This window comes from Zonotrichia albicollis, chromosome 16 (assembly GCF_047830755.1).
Source record: "Zonotrichia albicollis isolate bZonAlb1 chromosome 16, bZonAlb1.hap1, whole genome shotgun sequence".
Lineage (NCBI taxonomy): Eukaryota > Metazoa > Chordata > Aves > Passeriformes > Passerellidae > Zonotrichia > Zonotrichia albicollis.
Window position 1 is genome coordinate 13,680,607 of NC_133834.1, and position 26,790 is coordinate 13,707,396.

General features: G+C 58.6%; 2 protein-coding genes across 3 annotated transcripts; one reads left to right on the top strand and one right to left on the bottom strand.

The window, feature by feature from the left end:
- Nucleotides 1–2,835: 2,835 nt before the first annotated feature.
- Nucleotides 2,836–5,396, top strand: PERCC1 (proline and glutamate rich with coiled coil 1). The gene is made up of 2 exons (XM_074552702.1): nucleotides 2,836–3,134; nucleotides 4,532–5,396. The coding sequence occupies exon 2, from the start codon at nucleotides 4,564–4,566 to the stop codon at nucleotides 5,260–5,262; it is 699 nt and encodes a 232-aa protein (XP_074408803.1). The 5' UTR covers nucleotides 2,836–3,134; nucleotides 4,532–4,563; the 3' UTR covers nucleotides 5,263–5,396.
- On the bottom strand, nucleotides 3,450–26,682 carry CLCN7 (chloride voltage-gated channel 7). 2 transcript variants are annotated; one of them, XM_074552697.1, is made up of 25 exons: nucleotides 26,469–26,681; nucleotides 19,373–19,444; nucleotides 18,759–18,830; nucleotides 18,462–18,527; nucleotides 17,736–17,868; nucleotides 17,284–17,393; nucleotides 16,528–16,608; nucleotides 15,654–15,716; nucleotides 14,957–15,040; nucleotides 14,716–14,809; nucleotides 13,725–13,789; nucleotides 13,252–13,368; nucleotides 12,908–12,962; nucleotides 12,350–12,410; nucleotides 11,733–11,871; nucleotides 11,397–11,490; nucleotides 10,038–10,207; nucleotides 9,687–9,738; nucleotides 8,862–8,989; nucleotides 8,633–8,718; nucleotides 8,025–8,157; nucleotides 7,880–7,939; nucleotides 7,385–7,561; nucleotides 7,204–7,284; nucleotides 5,933–7,073 (listed from the first exon to the last, which is right to left on the bottom strand). In XM_074552697.1, the coding sequence occupies exons 1-25, from the start codon at nucleotides 26,598–26,600 to the stop codon at nucleotides 6,987–6,989; spliced, it is 2,412 nt and encodes an 803-aa protein (XP_074408798.1). In that variant the 5' UTR covers nucleotides 26,601–26,681; the 3' UTR covers nucleotides 5,933–6,986. The 2 variants fall into 2 exon arrangements, with proteins under 2 accessions (XP_074408799.1, XP_074408798.1); XM_074552698.1 differs by lacking the exons at nucleotides 5,933–7,073; nucleotides 7,204–7,284; nucleotides 7,385–7,561 and adding an exon at nucleotides 3,450–3,593 and having other exon boundaries at nucleotides 26,469–26,682.
- Nucleotides 26,683–26,790: the final 108 nt, after the last annotated feature.

The following is a 26,790-nucleotide window of genomic DNA, read 5'->3' on the forward strand; positions in this document are numbered from 1 at the left end:
GGCCCGGGCTGCGCTGGCTGCCGTCCTCAGCGCGCTGCGGCAGCTCGGGGCCACCGTGGGGAATGCGGGGAAAGGAGAGCCCCCGGGTGGGGGTGACAGGACACGTGGCCGGGGCGGGCGGAAGCACCACGAGGCACGGTGGGCGCACGGACAAGGGGATGAACCCCCGTGGGCACGGGCACAGCCCGGAGAGGAGCGGGGACAGGGCAGGACTGGACGGTCCGTGGCTGCTCCCCCAGCGCTGGAGGGAGGATGGGGCCGTGGTTTTGCAGGAGCTCGGGCTGCTGCGTGTGCTGCGTTCCCTGCCTGGCTTTGTCAGCTCCAGCTCGCACCACTCCCATGAGTTTTACCTCTTGTCTCTTCACCTTGAGCTCCCGGCTGCTCGATGGATGCTCCCCGTGCCGGAGAAATCCCACCCATCTCTTTACTGGCACAAAGCCCCACAGGCAGCGAGGGCTAGAGCCGGAGCCCCGGTGCAGGATTTGACACAGCCGTTCCTGCTTTTCCCCAGCTTTGAAGCTCCGTTGGCTTTCGGGGAACGGCAGCGTGAGCCAGCCCCGGGCAGGGCTGTGCCGCCGCCCCGGTGCGGCATCCCGGCTGAGCAGGATCAGAGCGGGAGGCTCTGCAGGCAAGAGACCCCTGCCCTGGGGAACAGGAGCTCCTCATGTCCGGCCCGGGCAAAGTTTGGAGCAGGGATGGCCACCCTGGGCACTGGAATGGGTGCAAAGCCACATGCCCAGTGGCATTGCCTCTCCCTGCTGCCCGCCCTTGGAGCGGTCCTCCTGAGCCTTGGGCGTTCCCTAAGTGCGCCATTCCTTCCCACAGAGAGGGACACCCAGTTCTGTGAGCCAGCAGCCAAGTCATGAGCTCCCCACACCTTGTCCCACACCTGGACCTGCTCGCCAGCATGGCCAGACCCTCCCGAGCTGCCCAAAGGGTCAGAGCAGCCCTTTCCTCCAGCCAGACTGACCCGAGGCTGTGGGAGCTTGTCGGAACTCAGTGCATCCCTCTGGGTGTCCAGAGTTCCTGGGACCCCCTGCCAGGGGGCTCAGAGACCCTGGCACAGAGCCCACAACACCTGCGGGTTTGATTATGACCCATGGAGCAAATTACCAGCTTTGTATGAGGACCTGAAAGCCACAGAAGTTTAAATAGTATAATAATAAAATTATCACAGGGTGAAAATGTAGATTTTAGGATTTTTGGAATGGGGGTTTTGGGAACAAGATGGAGGAACTTGGGCATGTCTAATCTTTCTTCTCCTTCTTCTAGGCCTCCATCTTCTGCTGTGATGCTGGCACATTGGGATTGGTTTAGAGTAGAAGTGCACTGTCTAACATAGGTGATAAGTATTAGAAAGTAATTGTAAATATGTTATATGTAGTTTGTAGTATAAAAAGACAACACCGCCTCGAGGGTGGTCAGAGTGCCTGTGGCTGCCCTGCTGAGCAGATCTCGGCTGGGCAGACAGAAAATTTAATAGATAAGAATTAATAAACAACTTCAAGACCGAAAACTGAAGAGCCCTGACTGGTTCTTCGGACGCGCGGGCTGAAACAGAGGCCTTCGCACATCTCAGGGCTGCAATTAACACAATTAACAACCAAGCTCCGAGAGGAGCTCTCCCCATCTCCTGCCCTGCCTGGGGCAGCAGAGGGAGCCGCCTCTCCCCGGGGATCTGGTGGCTGTCGGTAGCCGTGCCAAGCCGTGCCAGGGCCGAGCCGTGCCGGGCGGGTGGGTGACAATGGCTGACGGCAGGAGCAGCCCGAAGGGTGCCCGTGGTTGATCAGCTCCCACCCGCCGTGTTTGCCCAGCAGGGCCCGGGAGGCCGCAGCTCCCGCCCCGCTCCGCCGCTGGGAGCGTTTGGGGAGCTCAGCGGAGCCGGTGGCAGCCCTGTCCCCGCTGGGAGCCCCGGGGAGCGGGCGGGTGACAGCCCTGCCCAGGATGGGACAGTCCCCTCGCCGGGGCTGCGCCCTGCCAGGAGCTGGGGACCCCTGTCAGCCCTGCAGGCACCTCAGAACACGGTGCTCAGAGCAGGGAGGGCTCCGAGGGAGCTGTGGTCACCCCCAAAACAGGAGAGCAGGGCAGCTCCGGGGCAGGGCTGTGGCTGTCCCCAAGCCCAGTGGCCGGTGTCCCACTCCCTGAGTGTCCCCAACACCTGTGACAGGGTCAGGTGCTGTGTCAGGCCCCTGCCATCCCTTCAGCAGTCAGGGGCAGGCTGTCCCCTGTCCTCTGGCCATCTTGTGTCCTGGTCACCGTGCATCCCCAGCCATCTGTGCCCCCTGGCCCTGTTCTGTGCTGCCCCAGATGTCCCTGCTGGCACATCCTGCTGCCAGGGCAGAAATGGCACCTGTGGCACAGCTTGTCTGTGACCTGAGCTGAGTGTCATTGTCCCTGTCCCCACAGGGGAGCCACGGGCCACAGCACAGGGTGAAAATGCTGTCACCCAGCTCTGTCCCTGCCATGGGGCTGGACCAGACACTCTCCACATGGCATATCCACCTTTGCATCCACAGGTTCCAAAACCCCTCTCAGGGCTGGTCAGGGAGCCCAACATCCATCTCAAAGGGGCACAAGGCTGGAGATGAGTGCTCTGAACCTGCACAAAGGTGCTGCAGCACCTGGGGTACCCCAGGAAAGGCTGTGCCCACTGCAGTGGCAGCCCCTGTTTGCAGAGGCATGGCTCGATACGCAGTGTGTTCTTCAGAAGATCCCTACTCCAGGAGTCAAAATAGCATGAAATTTAATTTTACGCCTATTTGACAAAGCTTGATTTCACCTCCAATCAGCAGGGAGATAAGAGCCCTCGGCACAAGTGTGCGGGCAGTTTGGCAGCTGGGGCTGCCGATTTAATAGGTGAATTTACAGGGACAACACTTGAAAATCCCCTGGCGAGTGAACCATTAAGGTGAGCCCTGCCTTCCGTCCCCGCGTCCCTCCCCGCGCCGCTCTCCCGTTGCTGGGTGCTAAAGCAAACCCCAGCTCTGTTTACCGAGTCTACTATTACAATACGGCTACCAAATATTTGCCAGCCGTCAGCTCGCTGCTCCGCTATAAATACTTCAGGCCCAGGTGGAGGGCCGGGCAGGGGGAGCGGCGCGGGAGCCTATGCATGGCCGGGCGGCAGCGCCAAGGTGAGTGCAGAGCCGCGCCGGGGATGCCCTCCCGTCCCGGGGCTCCTCCGGCCGAGGGGGCGGCAGGGCGGGCTGGGGTGGCCCCGCTGCCCCTCCTCACAGCCTGGAGGTGAGGCTGAGCCCCCACAGCCTCCCACAGCCCAGCCCCGGGGCAGCACCAGGGGTACCGGGATGGGGCAGCACAAAGAGGGACGCGCAGAGATGGCAAGGGTGACCTTAGGCTGGGTGCAAGTCCTGGCACCGCGCTTGGTTCCCCAGGATTTGGTGCTGCCCTGAGACCCTCTCAGCATGGCCTGGGGTGTCCTGCAGCGAGGCAGGGCTGGGGACCCTTCAGCACAGGGAGCACAAGCTGCAAAGGGGCGACATCCAGCTCAGGGAAAGCCAGCTGTGGTCAGAGCCCAGCAGGGCAGGGAGGCAGGCACGCTGTACCAGGCTCAGGTTGGCCCTTTCCACAAAAACCTGGGCAGGAAAGAGAGGGCTGGGCACTGTCCCACAGAGCTCACAGGCACCAAGACAATGCACAGGGCCAGGGAGGGAAAAGGGCAGAAGGGTGGGACAGATGGACCATGTGCAGAGGCCCAGCCTGCTTCCCACTCACTCAGGGTTTGTGAGCCCAGAGGGGTGCAGGATGGTGCTGGGGTAACCCCATCACCGAATGGCAGCAGCCACCATCCCCCTGGGTGAGCTGAGGGAGATGACAGGGACCCTCTGCCAGCTGAGCAGGGCGGGCAGCAAGGGGCCTGAGACAGGACTCAGTCACCAGGAAAGCCAAGGGGCCATTGTGTGGGCAGGGTATGGGGCTCTGGGGCCCTGAGCTGTGGGGTGGGTGCTCAGCCCCCATTCACCTCCATGCACAGCCCTGGGGTGAAGGGGAACATCCCTCTGCCCCACATCCCCACTGCCCTGCATCCCATGACCTGGTGTGGACACCCATGTCCCACAGGTCAGTGCAAACATCCTATGACTTAGGGACATTCCCATTGTCCCACACACCATGGCTTGGTGGGGGACATCCCTGTTGCTTGATGTCCCAGGGTTCAGCTAAAATATCCCCACTGTCCCATGTCCCCTTTTAGGGGAATGCCATCTCTGCTCCTCCATGTCCCGCCACTCAGGGTTATGCTTCCATTGCCTCATATCCCATGCTTTGGTGGGGACACCCCTGCTGCCTGCTGTCCCTGGGCTGAGTGGGGCTGTCTCAGGGGGAATACCCCCATTGCCCCCTTTTTCCCAGCTTGGTGGGTACATCCCACACCCCATTATTTGTGCAGGGACCCTACATCCCTGCTGCCCTGTGGCCCCACCTTGGCCGTGGTGTGGCACAGCACGGTCCCCTGGGCGGTGTGTCAGGGCTGGTGGCAGGCTGTGTCACCCTGATCCCACTGTCCCTGCCGCAGGGTGACATCTGGGGGTGCCTCTGAGCGCTGCCATGGCCGCGGGTGTCATCCAGCCCCTGGCTGAGCTGCGGCTGCCCTCGCCCTTCCCGCACGGCCTGCTGCTGCCCACGCACCCTGAGCCCGACTTCCCCGACCTCTCCGAGGAGGAGGAGGAAGAAGAAGAAGAGGAGGAAGAAGAAGAGGAGGAAGAGGAGGAGGACGTGGAAGCAGTGGGGGAGAGCGTGAGGCCAGAGCTGGCCGGAGTCTCCAGCACTGCCGAGACCACGCTGCGTCTCCTCAAGTTCTCGGAGCTCATCAGCTGCGACATCCAGCGCTACTTCGGGCGGCGGGGCCGGGAGGAGGCGGCCGGGAGCCGCCCGGTGCCCGCGGACTTGGGCTCGGCCCCGAGCGCTCCGGCCGTGCCCGAGGCCCCGCGGGGCGGCCCGGGGGCCGCGCACAGGCTGGGCCCGCTGGCCGAGCTCTTCGAGTACGGCGTGCACCGCTGCCTGCCCGGCGGCCGGAGCCAGCGGCTGGAGAGGAAGTACGGCCACATCACCCCCATGCACCGCAGGAAGCTGCCGCCCTCCTTCTGGAAAGAGCCGGGCCCCGCCGGCCTGCTCCACAGCGGCACCCCCGACTTCAGCGACCTGCTGGCCACCTGGACCGTGGAGCCGGGGCCGGAACCGGCGGGCGCGGGGCGGGAGCTGCTGGGCCGCCCGGGGCTGGAGGCAGAGCCCTTCGCGGGGCTGTGACCCCAGCGTGGCCCCGGTGCCGCCACGTGCCACCCGGTTAATGATAAACCCGGTGGCCCCAGTGCCAGCACCGGGGCGGCTCGGAGCGGCCGGGCCGGAGCCGGTGATGGGACGAGTGAATAAATGACTCCCGCCAGGCAGCAGCGTTGTGGTGTCCTTTGCCACCCTGCTGCCAGGACAAAGGGCCACCACGGCTTGGCATGGCCTGGGGGCTGCTGGCAGCAGCGGGAGGAGCAGGGCAGGGAGGAGCAGGGCAGCGGTGCCGGCAGGAGCCAGCAGCCCGTGTTTACTCTGGGCCCAAGGCGGTGGATCCTAGCCCTTATCTCGGCCGCGCCAGGGCAAAGGGCGAGTGGGGCCTCATAAAGCACCCGGCTGTCAGCACACAGGGGGACCCAGCACTGCCCTGGGGGACCCACTGTGCCCTACAGCTCCCCTGCCCCAGAGCAGGGCGGGCTCATCTTACCCACAGCCTGGTTGTTACCAGGGCCCAGCTGAGGCATCCTCTGCTTTGTGTTGGTGTTGAAAGGGAAAATAAACCGGGAAGGGGCAGCCAGGCCCTGCCTTGAGCCCAGGATGCAGCCACCCCCAAGCCTGTACCCTCCCAGCAGCAGGTTCAGGGCTCAGTTCAGCTCAAGGGAAGAAGAGAAGCAAGAGACAGGCAGCAGCACAATAAAAGTACAAACAGACTTTATTTCAGCACAGACCCTGCAGTCAAAAGCCTCTCCAGGCACCACGTGAGGAAGGGGCAGTCCCAGGGCAGGGGGCAGGGCAATGCTAAGGAGAGGAGCAAGGATGGGGGAAGACAGGAAAAGTGAGGTGCCAGGGCTGGCTTTGCTCCCACCCCCAGCCAAATCCAGGACTGGAGGTGGGGTTCAGGGTGCCTAGAAGGGCCCAGGGGGCTGGAAGGGGCCAGAACATGCCCCAGGAGTGACTCTGGATCCCAGTGTGGGAGCATCAGTGGTGGGAGGACTGCAGGAGTGGCAGAGGGGCACAGGTTGCAGGACCAACATCTCCCCAGTGCAGGCAGCTCTCCCCTCCCCATCCCTGCCCCAAATCCCAGGGGTGTCTCCCCACACATGGGTTGGGGTCAGAGTGGCTGAGGAGCCAAGAAAGAGCCAGAGGCAGCAGCTGCAGAACCAGGGGAGCCCTTTTATTGCACAGCCAAGTAGGGCACGTCCCCCTCCTCAGTGCCAAGGAGCAGGGAGGCAGCCCCAGAGCTCAGCCCAACCCAGCAAGCAGGACTACAGGACAGCAGGGAATGGGGCCTGGGGGCAGGAAGGAGCCCCATGGTGTCCCCTCTGCTCCTCTCACAAGCCCTGCAGCCAAAGCTTGGGCAGGGCTAAGTCCCAGACAGCCCACACTGGGTGGATGAGGCAACAGAGACCACGTGTGGTGTCAGAGAACCGTGCCCAGCTCAGTAGGGCAGCCCTGCTCCCCATGGAACACTCCAGCCTTCACCCAACCATCAAGGAGAGCCTATTCCAGGAGCTAACAGAGCCAAGGGTGAATTTTGATCCCTCAGGGAAGCAGAGGAAGGGGTGACAAGAGGAGGCAGTAGACGTGGGAAGGCAGCAGCAGGCAGGAGGGCCGGGGCAGCACGGCCATGGCAGTGCTCCAGGCACTGTGACACCTGCAGGGACTGGCCCAGTCCTCTCCCCACCTCCTGCAAAAGGGGGTCCCCAGCTCCCAGGGGCCGGGGCACATCTCTGCTGGGCCACACTGCCTCACGTCTGTGCCAGAGACAGCTCCTCCAGGCCCTCCTTCCCCAGCCGGTACCTGGCGAGGTCCTTGCGGGTCACCATTCCCACCACCTGCCACAAGAGGGACAGGGTCAGCCTGATGTGGACAGGGAGCTCACAGGCTCACACAGAGCCTGGGGACAGCGTGTCCCTGTGCCCTGGAGGAGCCCAGGCTGCCGGCACACAGCGAGCAGGGACTCACCTCGTTGCGATTGTCCACAACCACCAAGTGCCGCAGGCCCAGCGCTCGGAAGAGCTTGAACACGCGGGGCAGGGACGCCTCCTGCAAGGCACAACGGGCTGGGGGGGCTGCAGCACCCCCAGGCAGCCCCCACTGCCCACCCTGAGCCCTGGGGAGCTGTCAGGGGGCCCCCGGGCGTTACCTGGGGCACGGTGTAGGGCGAGGGGTTCATGAACTCGCTGAGGTCAATCATGCACTCGCGCTCGTCCTGGGACACGTGGATGGACTGGATGGGGGGGAAGCGGGGGTAGGCGTCCCGGAAATCCTTCAGCTTCAGCCGCCGCTGCACCAGGCTCAGGTTGGCTCTTTCCACAAAAACCTGGGCAGGAAAGAGAGGGCTGAGCACTGTCCCACAGAGCTCACAGGCACCAAGACAATGCACAGGGCCAGGGAGGGAAAAGGGCAGAAGGGTGGGACAGATGGACCATGTACAGAGGCCCAGCCTGTTTGCCACTCGCTCAGGGTTTGTGAGCACAGAGGGGTGCAGGATGGTGCTGGGGTAACCCCATCACTCCCCTGGGTGAGCTGAGGGAGATGACAAGGTCCCTCTGCCAGCTGAGCAGGGCAGGCAGCAATGGGCCTGAGACAGGACTGGGACAGCAGACACAACCCAGAGTCTCCAGGCAGCAGCACCCACCTTGTGCTTCAGCAGGACGATGAGCTGGGAACGCAGGATCAGCCCCCGCAGCCCCGCAACCTGCAACAGGCACTGTGTGTGAGGTGAGGGTCCCCACTGCAGCCAGCCCCCAGCTCCATCCCCTCCCCAGGGACACCCAGCCTGCCTGTGTGGTGTCGGGGTTGCTCTCCACCACGGGGAAGCCGTTGTGGTTGGAGGAGGTGTCACTGAGGATGTCCACGACCGTGCCCACGCGCTCGATCCGCCGCAGGCAGGTGACAGGAGTGCTCATCACCTCCCTGCAGGGAAAGCTCTGCGTGAAACACAGCCCCAAGGCAGCACACACTGAATCCTGCAATCACACACTGGCCTGCTGGCAAGGGACCTGTAAGCTCATCTCATTCCAAACCCCTTCCATGGGCAGGGACACCTTCCACTATCCCAGGTTGCTCCAAGACTGGCTTTGGACAATTCCAGGGAAGGGGCAGCCACAGCTTCTCTGGGTAACGTGTGCCAGGGCCTCAGCACCCTCACACCCTAAATATCCCCCTCAACACACGACTCCTCAGTGCTGCTGCCTTCCTCAGGCCCCAAAAGCTACCAGGGAGAGAGGAAGGAACACACTGCAGATCACATCCCTGCTGGGGAAGAAGCTGAGCTGTGGTACCAGGGGACAGCAGGTTCCTGCAACCAGAAGGTCACCACCTCCACCACCAGCTCAGGCCAACATTGGGGTGCAAAGGCTGCTGCCACAGCCATGCCCAGCCCACCTACCTGGCTGTGAGGGAGTGGGATGTCACTGGGGCCTCCCAGTGCAGGAAGGGGACACTCTGCAGCTGGATGTGCATATCATACAGCCCCTGCAACAAGAGCCAAGCCATCAGGAGAGGCCTGGTGAGGTGGCAAAGGCCACAGCCAGGCAGCAGCTCCTCCCTTAGAGTGAGCACATGCCTGTCATGGCCCCCAATGGCCCCCCAGCCCTTGGGAGCACAGCAGCCCTCACCTCCACAAAGTAATCTCCCACAATCTTTGCTGTCATCAGCACCAGCATGATGGGGAAGCCATAGGTGACATTGCCTGTTGCCTCCATCATGATGACAGTGAGACTCAGGGTCATCCGCACGATCCCACCTGCCAGAGGCACCCAGGGGGTTTAGAGGGGCAGAGTGAAGGAAACAGAGTGAGGGCATCACAGAGCACCTGAGGGCCCTGAAGCTCTCAGTGACCCCCAAGTGAGCCACACAGAGTGAGGGCTGTAGCTATGGTATTTTCTGAAAAATCCTTTCTTTAGGATTTTTTCTCCTGAGAAGCTGAGAGGCTTCAGGAACAAAATATAAACAATGATTATCTGCTGCTGTGGAATGCAACAAGTGGATTTGTGATTAGTCTCATGTGGTTGTTTCTAATTAATGGCTAATCACAGTCAGCTAGCTTGGATTCTTTCTCTGAGACACAAGCTTTTGTTATCATTCTTTCTTTTTCTATTCTTAGCTAGCTTTCTGATGAAATCTTTTCTTTTTTTAGTATAGTTTTAATATAATATATATCATAAAATAATAAATCAGCCTTCTGAAACATGGAGTCAGATCCTCATCTCTTCCCTCATCCAAAGACCCCTGTGAACACAGTCACAGAGGGCATCACAGAGCACCTGAGGGCCCTGAATCTCTCAGTGATCCAGGACCGCCCTGGGTGAGCCCAGCCCTCCCTGTGCTGGGCAGGGTAATGACGAAGCTGACAGCCAGGCTTCAGCTGGTAAGGAGCTGTCAGGGAAGCAGGGAGTGCTTTTTCCCATGACATCTTTAGCCCTGTGCCATGGGGAACTCACCCAGCTGTGCAGCAGCTCCCATCAGGGCGTACTTCCCAGGATCAGCCCAGATCTGAGCACAGGAAAGAAAAGGAGCCAAGTTACCTGCTGGCTCCAGGGCATTCAGAGACAGTCAGCAGAGTCCTGGCCCCCAAACCCCCTCCAAAGTGGGGAGAGCTGCCTGAACAACCCAGCTGCTGGCAAGGCTCCACTGGAACATGGGGAGGCCCAGACCCAGTTTAGGAAGACACCAAGCAAGGAGCCAGCCCAGTTCAGAGCTGTCAGCCAGCTCCAGGCACGCTGCCTGAGCCTGCCCCAGCCCAGCAGCAAGGGAGGAGGGCAGGGTGCCAGGGCTGCCCAGGCAGCACTCACCGAGCCCTTGGTCAGGTAGGACAGGGAGATGCCAAAGAGCCTCCCCCAGGCTGCCCCGATCAGCAGTGAGGGGATGAAGACCCCTGCAGACACTGTCAGGCCATAGGTCCAGCAGGCCAGGAAGAAATACATCAGTGTGAACATGCCCAGTGTCATGGGGTTGTAGGAACCTGGGGACAGAGCAGAGTCAGTGCTGGTCCCACAGCCAGGGGACTCTGTGATGGGCAGCAGCAGCCCCACAATTCCCTCCCAGGAGAGAGAGCCCCTCTTCTTGGGCTGCCCCTCCTGCCCTGGCAGCAGAGGCACAGCCCTTCAAACTGGCTCTCCAGGTTATTTCTGCCCCCTCAGCACCCCCCACCCAGACAGGGCCATCCCAAGCCCTCACATCCCATTCCTCCATCGCATGACTCGTCCCCTCCCAGCCCTGTGGTTCCCAGACTCCCATGGTGAACTTCAAAGCCCCAAGGGAGGGACTGCCATGGCTGAAGGACAAGGTTGGGGGGGGACAGAATCCCACTGCCAGCTTTGGGATCAACTGAGCAGGGCATGTCCTGCCAAGTCCCTCCCATCCTGCAGCTTCCACAGCAGCTCCAGCCAGTGCCAGGCTGTCCCACAGCATAGGCTGTGCCACCCCAGTGAGACCCTGCTGACCCCACAACCCAGCTAAGTGCTATTTTGGGATTGCTGAGCAGCTCAATCTGGTTTAAACAAGTACTTTGCAACCCCTCCTTCAGACAGCAGCCTTGAGCCAGGGAGGAGTCAGCACTGCAGGAGCAGCCCCAAGCCACAGAATGGACATCTTGGTCATCTCCTGGCTGCAGGGGGCCAAGCTGCACCCCCTGGGCTGAGCATCTCCCTGCTGGGCACACAACTCTGATTGCACAGCAGGCAGAGGAGATGCTGGGGTTACACCAGCTCCAGGGAAAGTGGAGCTAGAACCTGGGAACCATTCTGTATTTCTCAAACAAATTCAAAGCCCAAGATCCACCTCCACAACCTGCCCAGAAGGTAAAGTCATTATGGGGCAAGTGGCCCTGCTGATTAAGAAAACATCCCAACAACATTTCCAGGACAGACTTCAGACAGACAGCAAGGGTCAGACACGCTCTCACACAACTCAGAAGCAGCACAGCCTGCAAATGTGCACAACCCAAACCAGGTCCTTGGCCCCACAGCCCTCTGGCTGAGCTCAGAGGTGCCAGCAGGCACAGCACCCATCCCTCCTCCTTGCACCTCTGCAGCACAGTGTTCTGTGAAGCCCTCAGGGGCTGATCATGCTCTGCCTTGTCCCAGCAGGGGCCAAGGCACACATGGACTCTCTCTGCTGACGTTCAAGCCCTCCCTGCTGGGTGCACTGACCTGGAGGGTCATGGAACAGGTTGACCACACTCTTCTCAGGTGTGTTGAAGAAGGCAGTGGCCATGGAGTTGTACTCTCCATCAGCACAGAAAAGCTGAAAAGGCAAGATAAGAAAGGGTTGGAAGTAGCAGGGAAGGCTGGGGGATGTGTGCCAGTGAGGATGCAGCTCTGGGCAGGGAGGACACCCACAGCATCCTTGTGTCTCCAGCTCTGCCTGCATGGGAGGCATCAACTGTGAGGTGCAGTGCCCCAAACCCAGCAGGGTCTTGTCTCCCTGCTGAGCCCTCCAGGCTCAGGGTGCCCCCCACCCTGGATGCATTCTGCAGCAGGTCCTACCTGCAGGGGATATGCCACAGAGCTCCCCTGGATGGGCTGGCAGTCTCTGGAGCAGTAAATCATGACAAAGCCCACAGTCGCTGTCACTGCTGCCACCAGCATGGCCTCAACCACCTGCAGGCAGGGCCTGTGGATGTACCTGTGAACAGAGGAGTGACAGTGGCACCCAGGGCTGTGGGCAGCACCAGCACAGCCTGGCTGGCCATGTCACATCAGGCACACGACAGTCCGGCTGCCTCTGCTCCCTGCCCAGACCCTGCCAGGCTGAGCTGCTGCTTGAAAAGCTGCTGACAGGTAATGGCTGGGTCAGACTGGTCTCAGTTGGCTTTAGCAGCGCTCTCCCTTCTCTTAGTCCTCTCAGAGCACATGACAGTCAGGTCTGCAGTGCCTGCACCTCTCTGGGCCCTCCAGTCACTGGAGGGAAATATTTGGCATGGTCAGAGCAGTGCTGGGATGCTGGGGGTCACAGCCCCAGGCAGTGAGAGGCATGTGGCACCTTTCAGGAACTGCTGCTGCTCACATTAAATGAGAGATTCCAGCCTTGCTGCATGTGGGAATGCCACTTTGAGGGACTGCAGAACCCACATCAATCCCCTTCATGACCTGTGGGCTCTTACCTGATCCGGAACATTGTCAGCCAGTAATTGAGGGCATTGAACAGGGCCCCGAGGATCCCACCTGCAAATGGGAGACAGGAAAAGCTCAGCACGCAGGGCCCAGGCTGCCCACCACACAGGGAACCTCTGAAGATCACCCACAACCCATCCAGAGTGACCAGCAGCACATGTGGGTGCTGTCCCTGCAGCCAGCCAGGACCTGGCACCAAGAGGAGCCTGGCACCAGCAGCAGGTGCCAATGTCACAGGCTGGCACCAGGCAGGCAAAGGACAGGCCAAATCCATGGGGATAAGGGCAGCTCACATGGCAGTAAGGGGCTGCCCAGGCCTGCAATGCACTGACCCTGCTCAACACGGGTTAAAGGGGCTTGACTTTGCTCCTGGGGCCGGGCCAGGATCCAGCTCTCATCCCTGCACAAGCCCCACAAGCAGCCTCTGCTCCAGAATTTAATGGATTCCCCATTTCCCCCAGGAAACTGGACACCAAAGCCTTTTAGACCCAGACAGAACAGAGGAAGCTATTCAGACTAATCAAATGGAAAGAGCAGCGTTCTCTTACCAACCACTCCCATAAAGATGAAGATAGGAATTTCCTGGATTGTGTATCCCATTTTCTGCAAGCAAGAAAGAAGTGGGTTTCACATCTCCTGGCCCATCTGCAGTCCCACAGTCAGTCACTGACCGCTGGGACAGCACAATTCTCCTCCAGAGCTAAACAGAAATTCCTGAACAGCCCAGAGCTGAACAGAAATTCCTTCTGCTGGGCTGGTGGAGCTGAGATGTGTCCAGACCCCACAGCCTGCTCAGGCAGAGCCTGCAGATCGAGATTATAGACAAATTGATGTCCCCAAAGCTGCTAAGGGCTGTGTCTAACCCCTCCCCATGGGGAATACCTGTGCCTACCTCACTGTCAAATCTGCCAAAGTTGATGAGCCCAGGGCTGGAGAGATCCCAGGCATTGCCGTGGTAAACGCTCAGGACAGAGTTCAGAGTGAAGGTGGAGATCATGGAGGCAAAGAACTGCAAGGAGATGCAGCCCAGAGTCACTGCCAAGTGCCCCCAGCCCCATTTCCTCACCACATGGCCCAAACCACCCCCAAGGCCCTTGGGCAGGGCTGGGTGCCCATGGTGTGCTGGGGACAGGAGGTCACATTCCCTGTGGTGGCACTTTGGGCAGCTTAGGCTGACCAGGGTCTGGCTTCTCCTTTTGCCTCTCTGCTGCCCTGGGGAAAGGAGCTCAGCCAGGCCCAAATTCAGCCCCTGAGGAGCAGGGCACAGGAGGGGAGCTGTTCCCTGGAGCAGGGGTATCAGGGCACACAGAACAGGCAATGCCTCACACCAGAACCAGCAGCTCCCCACTGCTTTCCAGCACTTACAATTCTCCACGTCAGGAACTGGTTCCAGAAGGAAGCTCCTTCCTCCAAGCTGAACAGGACACCCCCTAAAACACAAGATACAACATCTACACAAGGAAATGTGCCACAGCCCCAGCCAAGCACCCAGGCCATGTGCCCACACTGCCCAGACCCTGTCACAGGCAGGCTCACCAAGCCATCAGTGAGGCACTGACCACAGCAAAGCCCCCACTGCCATTTTCCACCTCAAGGAGGCAACATTTGGAGTCTGGGCAGGGCCAACACCTGCATGGCCTGGCAGGAAAACTTGGAAGGTCCCTGCAGCGCCCCATGCAGATCCCAACAGCTGCCTCCAAGCAGGTGGGAACAACCTCCTGAGGAATTCCATGTCCAGGCACTGCTCAGTGCCAGAAAGCACCAACTCGAAATGAAATAAACCAGACTCAAGACAAAGTCATCACTGAAGTTCAAAATACTAGACTAGAAATTTCAACATCAAAAATACAGGAAATCTCACCCTAGAAATATCTAAAATAGAAGATGGCAGAACAAAAAAGTCAAACCACAAAAAATACAGCTTTAAAGCAAAGTCAACACCTTACAAAATTACAGCAGCTTTTAAAAGATATCAATTAAGTTCAACCTGTTTTAAGAAATACAAATTATAAACTTACTCTACTTTTGAACATACCTAAGAGAAGACCATAATATCAAATCTCCAAGAACTTTAACTTTGACCTTTAAAACACCAAAAACTCTTAAAAAAATCACTGAAACTCTTAAAAAAATGCCAAAAAAACTAAACACATCATTGTACTCCAAAAAAAAAAATTTGTCTCAGTGTTTAAAGAAATACAACTTTATAATCTCATATTTCAGTAAGACTCTTCTGTAAAAAATCCTTTGGTAATATAAAATAAAAATAATATAAAAATAATATAAAAATAAAAATAATATAAAAATAAAAATAATATTAAAAAATCCCTTATTAATAATAAAATAAGACACAGACCCACGGGGGCACCGAAGGCGGCCGAGACGCCGGCGGCAGCTCCGGCTGACACAAAATCCCTCTTCTCTGTGTCCCTGCGGAAATACTCGAAGATCTGAAACAGCAGAGAGGACATTTTTAGGGCTGGCCATGGCCTTGAGCTTAGGCAATACCCAGAGGATGACAGGGATGAGGCCAAGCCACCAGTGGGAGCAGCACAGAGGGGCACCAGCAGCAAAACCCCTGGGAGCTCCACACCAACCTTGAAGTCTCGCTTTAAGGACGTGGATCTTCCCTGGGAGATGCCAGCAGCAATCACGGATCCAGAGTGAATCATGGGTCCTTCCTAGGGGCCAGAGAGCACAGTCAGATCAGGCATGCCTGGATGCTGCTCACCAGCTTGCAGTCCTGAAGCTGGATTGGGAGCATTTCCCTCAGGGAAATACAGACCCTGATGTTTTCCCCCTTCCTATCCTGGAGATGTTTAAGACCAGGTTGGACAGAACTCTGAGCAACCTGGTCTGGTGAAAGGTGTTTCTGCCCATGGCAGGGGTTTGGAATGAGATGATCTTTAGGATCTCCTCCAACCCAAACCATTCCATGGTTTTATGAAATCCTTATCCTGCCATGTGCCTCCCTTGCCCACCTCCTGAGGAAACAAGTGTTTCCCTTGCCTGCCCTCAATCCCAGCCTGCCAGAATGGGGCACCCAACTCTCTCCCATCTACAGTTTGCAGGGACAGCCACTGATGGACAGGGGCTGCTGCTCTCTGCCCTCAGCCAAGCCACACACAGGCTGGCATGGTGGCACCACCTGCCCCAGGGGCTCCTTGGCCAGCAGACACCAGGGAATAACACTGGGAAGTCACCACAGGGCCCCCAGCACAGGAATGGTGACAGGCTGTGACACAAGTGCCAGCAGCAGGGACCAGCACATCAGCAGCACTTTGTGCACATCACCTTCCCAACAGCCAGGCCGCCGACCACCGAGAGGATCACCCCGCAGACTTTGATCACCAGGGTCTGCACAGGAGAGAAGGACACAGCATGTCACAGGGGTGCCACACGACACAGAAGGACACAGCATGTCACAGGGGTGCCACACGACACAGAAGGACACAGCATGTCACAGGGGTGCCACACGACACAGAAGGACACAGCATGTCACAGGGGTGCCACACGACACAGAAGGACACAGCATGTCACAGGGGTGCCACACGACACAGAGGGACACAGCATGTCACAGGGGTGCCACACGACACAGAAGGACACGGCATGTCACAGGGGCGGCACAAAACACAGAAGGACACAGCATGTCACAGGGGTGGCACACAACACAGAAGGACACAGCATGTCACAGGGGTGGCACACAACACAGAAGGACACAGCATGTCACAGGGGCGGCACAAAACACAGAAGGACACAGCATGTCACAGGGGTGGCACACAACACAGAAGGACACAACATGTCACAGGGGTGGCACAAAACACAGAAGGACACAGCATGTCACAGGGGTGGCAGAGGAACAGGGCCATGGCAGCCACAGGGGACACAAACCCAGTGGGCCCCAGGCATGGCAGGAGCCAATGACCCCAGGAACTCGTGACTCTCATCCCCACCACTGTGGCAAACAGGGTTGGTCAATTTTCTTCTTGGCCAGAGCAGAAGTCTACCCAAAGCTGCTCCTCCCAGTACCAGGTCAGGAGATTTAACCTCTGGGCACTGGGGGGAACAGCTGTGGAGGTGGGAGCTCCTGCCGTGCCACAGGGTGGGCAAGGACCACTCCAGGACCACACAATGTCCCCAGGCCATCCCACCACCTCCTGCTTCCTACCTTGAGCCGGACAACATGAGGAATCTTCACGCCATTGAGGTAACATTTGATCTGGGGAATGCCACTGCCAGCTGCCACGGGCTGCAGGGAGCAGGGAGAGCTGTCACACACAGGGTGGGGACACAGCAGCCACCTTAGCCCTGTCACACAGCACACCCTCAGGGTGGCTCTGAGGTGAGGCCAAAGCTTATCAACAGGCTCTGGAGATGGGCTTGAGGGAGACACCCACTTCCTAAGGGCAAATGTGCCAAGGAAAAGGAGCTGGCAAGGAAAAGGAGCTGGATGGGTTCTTGGGGACACTCAGGTGTTCCCCACCCTGTCACAGATACAGAAAGGTCACACTTGGTGGCCAGGGAGAACAAAGGCAAAGCCACAAGGAAGGCACTGTGGATTAGAGTGATCCATAGGGAGTCCCAGACTCTGGCTTGTCCTCCAGAGACACCCAGCCAGACTGGTCAGTGCTGGTACTTGTGTACACCCAACACAGAGAGGCTGAGCTAGGGCCAAGGCTTGGGAGAGCTGCACCCCTGCCCAAGGCTGGAGCACAGCCTCTGCCCCAGGCTGCCAGCACACACCAGCAGCCTGCCAGCCCCACAGAAACCCCCCAGCGCAGCTGGAGCCAGCACCGAGGAGCTGGGGCTAACAGGAGCCAAACTGGCAGAAACACATTCACCGGTCACAAAATTTTGCATGTTTTGTGGAAACATCATCCTGCTTTGCCCATGTAAAGAAGCCAGAGCAGTTCCAGACTCTTACCTCTATGAAGGCAACGATCAGAGAGCCCACCATCACCACGCTGGCATTCAGGGTGGCCCAGAGTAACAGGGAGAAAGAGAGGCCTCCTTTGGCTGTGAACTTGTCAATGTCTGGGGCAGCAGCTCAAGGAAAAGCCAGCATTGCTTGGGCACCATCCCTCCCAGCACAGCATCTCACAGAATCACAGGGTGACGTGGGCTGGATGCCACCTTAAAAACCATCTAGCTCCAACCATGGGCAGGGATGCCATTCACAAGCCCCCTGTCACTTGGAGCACCCAGGGCAGCTGAAATGAGCCTCCTCTGTCACAGCAGTGCCCAGGCACAGCTCAGCCCTGCAGGGCAGCAGAGTCTGTGCCACCAAACTGGAGCGAGGAAGCGCTGCCCTGCTCCCCCAGGACCCCTCTCTCACAGCTCCCAGAGGTGCCAGCAGGCAGTGCTGTGTGAGGATACTGTCCTTCACCACGCGGTACTTGAGGCCAGCCAGGTTCTCCACCACGATGTCGATGAAGCAGGCGACGAGGCCGGTGAGGATGCCGATCATGGCGCAGATCACCCAGCGTTTGATCTCCACCGTGCGGAAAGCCTGGGGGGCAGGAGCCCTCACAGCCTGCTGCCAGCCAGCCTGGCACCCAGGGCACCCTGCCATCCAGGGCACCCCAGCACACCTGCCACCATCCCCAGCACGCTCCCAAGCCTGGGAAGCTCTGAGGAGAGCCAGGGAGTACGTACCAATGCTGGCTGACCCAGCAAAGCCTGAACACAATTTTCTGATTTTAAGCAGTGTTCTTGTTCCTCTGTGGGATCTCTAAGGTGCTCTTCTAGCTTGCCTGTCTCTATTAGGCCCATCCTCCTGGGGTTCCTGCTGGGGCCCTGATTCCCAAAGGCCCCAGGACAGATGTTTCACATGATTCCAAAAGTCCCTCTGTTCAGGGACCTGTTCCATGCCACCATGTGCACCCAGATTAGCTCCCACTCCAACCACCTCATGCTGGGTCTTGATTCTGGGGTTTCACAGCTTGCCACCAGCTGCTCAGGGCCCATAACCCATCCCAGCTCCACCTAGGCTTTAAGCACAACCTCTTCTGCCCAGAGAAGCTCACAGCAGCTGGGCAGGGGGAGCAGCTTCCCTTGTCCAGCCCAGCTGAGATGAGCTGTGGGCAGCCCAGCAAGACTCACCGCATGGTTTATCCTCCTCTCCTCCTCCAGGAACAGCTGGTTTTCACTGTTGTCATAGTCCAAGCTCTAGTTTGGGGAAGGGAGATGCTGTTATTGTCTACCACCAGGCAAAGAGACCCTCATGTGGGGAGTGCTGCCCTCAGCCCCTCACCCTGCTCCTGTTACCATTTTCCTTCCTCCATTCCACCCCTTCTGCACTGAAACCACCCTCATGGGGCAGCTGTGAGCCCTGGCCCCTCACACCTCACCTGCTGCACCCCAGAGGGCAGACACAAGATGGGACAGATGGGCACCTACCTCGTACTTGAGTGACAGCAGCTTCTCATTGTGGGGGATCTCGTTGGGGCGCTGCCGAGGGACCTCTGTCTCCTGTGGGATGGGATGCACAGCTCAGGATGGTCAGGTCAGAGTCCAGCCCTCCCATCCACATGCAACTGTTGGTTTAACTCCTTCTGATGCTCAGGAGATGCACAGAGGACTGCAGGTGCAAGCTGCCTGGCAGGCAGGGATCTGGGATGATTTTCCACCACTTTTGGTGGATGTGTGGGATTTAAGGCAGCTGGACCAGGGGTGCACCCTCACCACATTAACCTGGCACTGAACACAAGCAATTCCATGCCCCAGTGGAGGGCAACCTTTCACCTCAGCAGGAAATTCCTTAGGCCAAAAGCAAGGAGCTATTTCAAGCAAACCCATGTTTTTGGGCAGAAACCAAATTCTGTTTCCCAAACGCCTTTGATCGTTCCCAGCTCCGAATTAGGGCATTTCCTGAGGATCCCAGAGGGGCCCCTGGGCCAGCAGCAGCTGAGGTCACCCAGCCCAGGAAGAAGTGCTGGAGGGAACAGCAGCAGCTGTTACTGGAGGAAGGGAAGGGGTCCCAGTAACAGGGGGTCCCTCTCTGTGCCACTCACCAGCTCATGGATGTCCTCATTGAGGTCCACATTGCTCAGCTGCCCGATGCGCAGGAAGGAGGAAGGAGTGAGCTGGGGAGAGAAGGGGAAATGAGGTCAACTCCTGAAAGCACTTCAGATCTCTCAGGAGGATGAGCAGGGCTGCAAGATGCTCGTGCTCTGCCTCCCTCACTGAGCTCTGCCTGCCCCCCAAAATGCAGCACCCTGCTCTCAGAGGAGGGAGCATCCAACACCCTGGAGGGAACCAGAGGCAGCAGCAGCCTGCCAGGGTTTGGGTGAGCTGCTCCAACCTGTCAGGAGGCAGAGCCAGCTCACCTGGGGAGTGCCAGCAGCAGTGGCTCACTGGGGACTGGCCACCACCAGCCCCTGGCATGGACAGTCCTGTGCTGAGCAGCACGTTCCACAGTGCCCTGGGGCTGGGGAGGGACAGAGCCCCTGCACAACGTGCCACCTGCACAGCCACAAGCTCACCACGACGTGCCCTCAGCTGCCAGGCCCAGCCAGCAGCAAGGGGACAGCTGAGGACACGTCTGGCTCTGCCATCTGCTCCATGGAGCGGTCACCAGCCAGAAGAGGAGCACATCACGTCAGTGTTTGTCACCCCCTGAGCAGCTGGGACCAGAGTGACAGCCAGGCTGGCTGCCAGCCAGGAGACACAGCAGGAAGTGGGCACACTGCTCCTGCACAGCCCTGGCGACTCTGGTGTCTCTCTGAGCCAGCCCTGGTGCAATGCTGGGGAGCAGCATTTGCCTCTCCCTCTGGGCAGCAGCTTCTCCTTTCACTGGTGATCACTCGGGGTTTTTACTGTGCAGTTGCACAGCACGGGAGTTTTTTCACTTTTTGGGCACCTCTGTCTCCTGGATGAGGCAAGCAGGGGCTTGGGCTGCAGCTGAGCAGTGCCACAGGGGGACCCAGCTGGAGCAGGCAGGCTGCTGTCACCCCTCCAGCCCCACAGGGATGCACAAGGACCTGAGCACTGTCCCCAAGAACAGCCCAAACACCATTCCTCAGCATTAAGATCTTCCCCTCCAGTGCCTCACCCCTCCCCAGCTGCCAGGTTAAAGAACTGGAGGATAAAAGAGGGATGGGTAAGGACAATAGCAGGGCTCTGGCCTGTTGGTGTCTCTGCTGGCAGGTCCCAGCCCCAGCCCCTCGCTGCTTTAATCCCCCCAATCCTGTCTGGAACGTGAGGCCAGAGCTGCTGCTGGGAGCCCTGCACTCACTGCAGAGCAAGAATATCCCTTTGTGTTTGCAGCCTGACCTATTTTCCCATTTTTCCCTCTGCTCCACATTCCCCTTCACTCCCTGACCTGCAGATGGGTTCTGCCCCAGCTTCTCAAACCCTCTCTGGTGCCCTTTAGCCCCACAGTGCTCCATGCTGCCATTGCCACGCACTGCTTTGGCAAAACCAGCCTGGGCTTTGCTTCTAGTTCCTGATAGCTCCACACTCAGTGATCCAGGTGGAGCCTTTTCCAGCAGTCAGGGCAGACCACAGTGGATTTCTAAGAGCTGGGTACACACAAAGCTGTCACCCCCCTGAATTTAGGGCCATGAGCTGGATACAGGAACTGCCTGTTCCAGTGCCCAGCTGCTCTGAGATCCCAGCCAGGCCCCCACCATCCCAGGGAGGGGGAAGGTCACATTGTCCCAGGGACAAAGCTGACACCTTGCAAAGGAACACACCGCCACCAGGACTGAGGAAGCACAAGGATTTAAGGCTCCTGTAGGTGCCACACATCCAGGGCAAGATCAAGGCAAGGAGACGGAAAATGTCACTCCTGCCATGTCCCTTGTGTAAGGGCTCAGGCAGGACCAGCCCTTCAGGGAAAATTCTCCTTCTGTTAGCAAGGAGGTCTGCAGAAACATCAAATGTGGCCGAACCAGTGACATCCCACCCTGTTCCCTCCTTCCCTGTGCAGAGAGCAGCCAGGACACAGCAGCTCAACTCCTCATTGACTGAGCAGGACACAAGCACAGATGGAGGAAAAGGAGGAGCAGTGGAACCTAAAGCTGAACCTGGACAAGCAGCACATTTTTAATATCCTCCCCTGAGTCCTGGCACCCCTGTGGCATCTGCAAGGAGAGGCCTGGCTCCTGTCTCACCACCACAGGATCACATGCCAGGAGGGCAGGAAAGAGACACTTCAGCAGCACCCAAGAATGATAAAAGGAGAGATTCAGGCAGCCTGGAGCCAAGAGAAAAGGTTATTTGTGCACAGCTCAAAGACTCCCTGAGCAATGCCCTCCTTGGGATGTTTTCAAACTCAGCCAAGGCAGCTGCTGATCCTGGGGACGTGTGATGTTGGTGTGACTGGGCTGTGATCATCTCCACATAAAAACAGGCACTGCTGCCAAAACCCAGAGAGCACAGAGGGGTTAACAGCTCTGCTGCCCCAGGAGAGGCTCTGGGACACTCTGAGCCTCACTCTGCCAGTGGCAGGAGCAGCCAGCCCTCAGCTCCTTTGGGTGGTAAAGGTAATTTCATCCTGAGCTCTGCAAAGAGATGTCTGGAGCCTTGGTCTGAATCAAAATAAGTTATCATCAGTGTTGGTGGGCAGGAATGTTGGCAGGCAGGGCTGCTCCCCAAGGGACCTCACCAGGCTGCAGGAGAGCCCCCAAATGCAACAGGGGCAAATACAAAGCCCTGCACCTGGGATGGAGGAGTCCCAGTGGTCAGGAAGTAGCTCAGTTTAAAAAGTCTTGCAGTGACCTGGTGGGTGAGGGAAGAGGTGTCAGTGGCACAGACCTGGAGGGGAGGTGGCCAATCCCCTCCTGGGTGGTGCCAGACCCCTGCCAGGTCTGGGAAGGGATCCCACACCTCCACCTGGCACCTGCAATAGCACACCTGGGACTTGGCATCCAGTGTGGGCTGCCTGGGCAGAAAAGACACAGAAAGTGAGCTCAGCAAGAGGGGCTGCAGCACACGGCAAGATACACAAGGAGAAGCTGGTGCTTCTCAGGGAGCTCTTCATGCCATCTCCAGACACCCAACAAGGGGTTACAGACAGGACAAAGCCAGAATTCCCTGAAGCTTTGCACTGATGGGATAAGGAGCAGTGGATAAACTGCAGCAAGGGAACTTCTGCTCAGATATCAGAGCCAAAGGTTCACCCTGTGGCTGTGACAACTGAATTTGGGACCAAACAGGGGGCAGAGCAGTTCCCAAAGCTCCTCTGGGTGTGTCCCTCAGGGATCTGGTCTGAGAAGGGGCTGGAGCCCCCTCAGGGACTCCTGAGCTCCCTTTCCCCTTTGTCATACTGGCTCCCACTCTGAGACCAGCAAGAGCAAACTGAGGATCAACCTCAACATGCAAAAAATCTAGCAGAAGATCTCAACCACCACCTTCCAGTCATGCCCTGGATGCATGACCTCCATGATCCAAGCCAGGCTGGGGGATCCCCATGGTCCAGGCCAGGCAACCAAGCCATGCCCCCCAAACATTGCTCTGGAGAACCATCAGTAGGGTCAAATGGGCTCCATAGCCCATTTCCACAGGGATGAGCCTGGTCCTCCCTGCAGGACATGAGGAGAGGCCCCTGGGCACTGTCCCTTGTCACCATCCTATGCTCAGCCTAGACACTGTCCCTTGTCACCATCCTGTGCTCAGTAAGGAACTGGCAGCACGTGACTCTCCGTTATTGATGAGATAAAGCCCAGCACAGATCACAGAAGCTGTGGGAGGGAAGCAGGAGGATCTCCAGCCCTCAGGGCCCCTCTTGGCCACAGAACACTCTGCCCCTTGTACCAGCCTGGTGGAAGACTCCAGGCTGTGTCACTGGTGTGTCACCAGCACGAGGACCCTGTCACTGGCTCTGGCAGGGAACAGGGGAGATGAGCTGCAGGGCTTTTCACCTTTTTGACCCTCCTCTGACACACAGCCACAGCTGGGACAGGCTGCAAACGCACCCAGCATCATCCCCAAAACACCTCCCAGCAGGACAGAACAGGGCTCCTCACCTCCAGGCTCATAACAGGGGAGAAAGCACCAGGACTCTCCCCAAGGTGTCACCACTTGGCTTTTGCTTCCAGCTCCTGCTGCCACTGCCAGGGCACAGCTGCTGCCCGACCCTCACCTCCATGAGGATGGGAAATGCTGGCATTGTCCTGGCCTTTCCCCTGGCACAGGAGCAGCACAAGGATGAGACCACACTCCCCAATGGCTTGAGCAACCTGCAGAAAACTCCTGAAGTTCCCGTGCTGGGGGAGGCTCCTGCCACCACCCCAGGGCAGTGGCTCTCCAGGGCAGCCACCTCCAGGCTCACAAGGGCAGCCCCTGTGCCAGTAACCTGGGCTGTGCAATCTGCAGCCCATCTGCCAGGAATCAGGGTTCCCCCAGCACTCACACTTCCCTTTTTCAGTCTCCTCCCACCAACATTTCTTGATTGCAGCCTGGCCACTAACTTGAGAGCAAAGAAAATGAGACCAGCAACACCCAGAGATGCAGAATAAACACACAGGGGCTAAGAAGGGGCAAAGAAGGACACAGCCTGGTTTTCATGGTGGTGAGCCCTTGCTGCAGGCACCCTTTGAAGCAGGAGCTTCAAACCAACCCCAAAATCAAGGCACTTCAGCACAAATATCTTTGATGGTAGCGAAGGAGAAATGTTCTTCCACAAAAAATACCTCATGATGGAAATTGGCTGCTCTTACCAACATTTTCCACCCACTTCCCAGCCTGAGAACCAACACACGTGGCTGAGGGAAGGGACAGCCCCCAGCAGGCACAGTGCTCAGAGACACAACTGCCCCTCAGCCCTTGCTCATCATGATCACAGTCCCCACCATCCTGGAAATGGCCTGGAGGAGGAGGATGAGAGTGGGAATGAGATGGAATGTTGGAAGAACACAAGATCCCAGGACAAGGCAGGGGACAGGGACAGGATTGCTGCTCTGTTGGGACCCTGTTCTATCAGATTCACACCAAGCACCTTTCAGGCAAGGCTCTGGGTAGGAAAACTCATTCTTTGGTGCTAAAAGGTGCTCCAGGCACCGGAAAACCCTGTGAGAGGATGAAGGCTTGGCCAGCCCAGCTGGCCCCAAAGCGGAGCAGACCTCAGGACAGGCCCCTCACAGCCACAGGGGTGTTCATCCAGCCTCTCCTCACCTCCCACCCAGCAGAACTCATTTCAGTCCCTCTCAGCTGGCAGCTGCAGCCCCGTGTTTCCTCTGGGCACCTGAAGATCACTTTCATTTCCATTTAACAAGCACGTGACAAAGGGAACAAGTGATGCTAGGGGACATTTTTACTGTATTACACAACCCAGGTTTAAATCTCCCCAAGCAGCTCCAGCCTCTCCTTATCTCTCCCTCAGAGCTGTCCTGCCTTCCTGCTCAATCCACACGACTGAAAATCATCTGGGCACAGGGAGAGGCACTGCCCAACACCAAAACACAGCCCCAGCCCTACAGAGACACCCCAGCTGCCACTGCCAGGGGCACCTGTGCTCTGGAGCTCCTGCAAGGTGCTCCTTCTCCTCCCTGCCATGGAAAATGCCCCCGGTGCCCTGTCACAGCTGGGACCCTGCCTGCACTGTGCCAATAAATCACATTGGCATGGCTGGGTATCCACTCCAGCTGCCCCTGCTATGCAGGCCTCAGGCACTTCTCCCAAACCACCAGGAAAAGCCTTTCCCAATGACCCCCAGCCATGAGATCTGCTTAATCCCTGCTCTAACACCCTTCAAACCCCCAGAACTCCCCGTGTGCTGTAAATATACAAGGTTCTGCTGCACTGCCCAGCAGGATTACTTTTATTTCCACCCCAGAGCAGCTGCCATGGCACAGCTGCCATTCCCTGCTCCCAGAGCACTCACAAGGCTCTCCCAGCCTAACGAGCCCTGCATTTCCCTCTAATTAGCTGCTGTTCTGACTTGCCCAGGAGCAGGGCAGCACAGGATCGTGCTGGGCCAGACATCCCTGCTCACAGCTGCCACAATCTGGCACTGCTCCTCCCTATCCAAGCTCAGGCCTCCCAGAAAACTCTCCACAGGGAATTCCACCTGGAAGCAATGCCTGTCCCACCTGGGGCTGGCAAAAAAGTGCTCCATGGTCCCACCCTGCCCTCCCATCCACAGCCCAGTCCAGCCCAGCCCTCCCACCCTCAGCTTCACTCTGGAACAGCTGCTGAGGGCCTCAGTTTTCTTCACTGAGCTGCATGAAGGGGAGAGAACACCAAGCAGGCAGCCTGAGGGCACACTGGAGAGAAGTTCTCCTCACTTAATTAACCTAGATTGACTTGGAAGGAGAACTTGGAGGAACTGGGCTCTCTCTGTGACGTGGCCCACCTTGGACCTGCTTTTTGCCGTTGTATCTCCATCCATCCCACAGGACACCCTGCACCACTGTAGTGTTAGAGGCTCTCGTGTCTGAGCCCTGCCTGGTGGTCAGCAGCATGGCAGGCATCAGGCTCTCATAGAAAGGTATTTTTAAGAGAAATTCATTTAGCACAAATTAATTTTACATGGACATATACAGACAGAACAAAGGGGAATGGCTTCAAACAAAACAAAAGGAGACCACATTAGATGTCAGTAGGAAATGAGCGTGGGCAGGTCCCGGCACAGGGTGCCCAGAGAAGCTCTGGATGCCCCTGGATCCCTGGCAGTGCCCAAAGTCGGGTTGGGCAGGGCCTGGAGCAGCCTGGCTTAGCGGAAGGTGTCCCTGCCCACGGAGGGGTAGAACAGGATGGGATTTAAGGTCTCTTCCAACCCAATCCCGCCGAGATTCCTGGAATGAGGAGCAGCCCCAGCGGGCAGGAGCCGGGCCCTGCTCAGTGCACGGTGCTGCTGCCAGGGACCGTCCCAGGGCAGGGGAACAGCAGGGATGGAGCCGCTGGGGACTGACTCAGCCCCAGCTCAGCTTTTCCCCCGTGAGTGCCCCGTGCCCCGGCCATGGCTCCCCCGGTTCTGCTTTCCCAGCCCGGAGCGACCCCGACCGCCCCCGCCCAGCCCCGGGGCAACGAGCGCGTTAAACACGACAGGGAGGGAGGAGGGGGCGCACACACGGCCCCAGCCCCGGCCCGCAGCCCGCGGTCCCAGCCCGGCCCGCTCCGTACTCCCTCCGGCGCGGAGCCCCCGCTCCCGGGGGCGGGACCCACCTGCCGGCCGCTGCCCGCCGCACCCGGGCCGGAACCGTTCAGCAGCGGGGTGGTTTCGCCCGCACGCCCGTCCTCGTCGTCGTCGTCGCGGTCGCGGCCGGACCAGGACACCTTCTTGGCGACGTTGGCCATGCGGGGCAGCGGCGGCAGCTGCTCCGCCGGGCCTGCCCCGCCGCGCGGTCATGTGACCGCCGCCGCCGCCATCACGTGCCCGGCAGGGCGGCCGGGGGCGCCCCGAGGCACCATGGGAGTTGTAGTTCCAACAGAGGGGCCGCCCGGAATGAATGGAATGGAATGGAATGGAACGGGCTGAGCGGACCCC

Excerpts from the sequence above, each read along its gene's own strand:
- PERCC1 (XM_074552702.1), top strand. The coding sequence starts at position 4,564 with ATGGCCGCGGGTGTCATCCAGCCCCTGGCTGAGCTGCGGCTGCCCTCG.
- CLCN7 (XM_074552697.1), bottom strand. The coding sequence starts at position 26,600 with ATGGCCAACGTCGCCAAGAAGGTGTCCTGGTCCGGCCGCGACCGCGAC. Across the intron at positions 12,411-12,907 it reads CATCTTTATGGGAGTGGTTG|GTGGGATCCTCGGGGCCCTG; the intron begins GTAAGAGAACGC and ends TCCCATTTGCAG. Across the intron at positions 7,940-8,024 it reads GCAACCCCGACACCACACAG|GTTGCGGGGCTGCGGGGGCT; the intron begins GCAGGCTGGGTG and ends TGCCTGTTGCAG.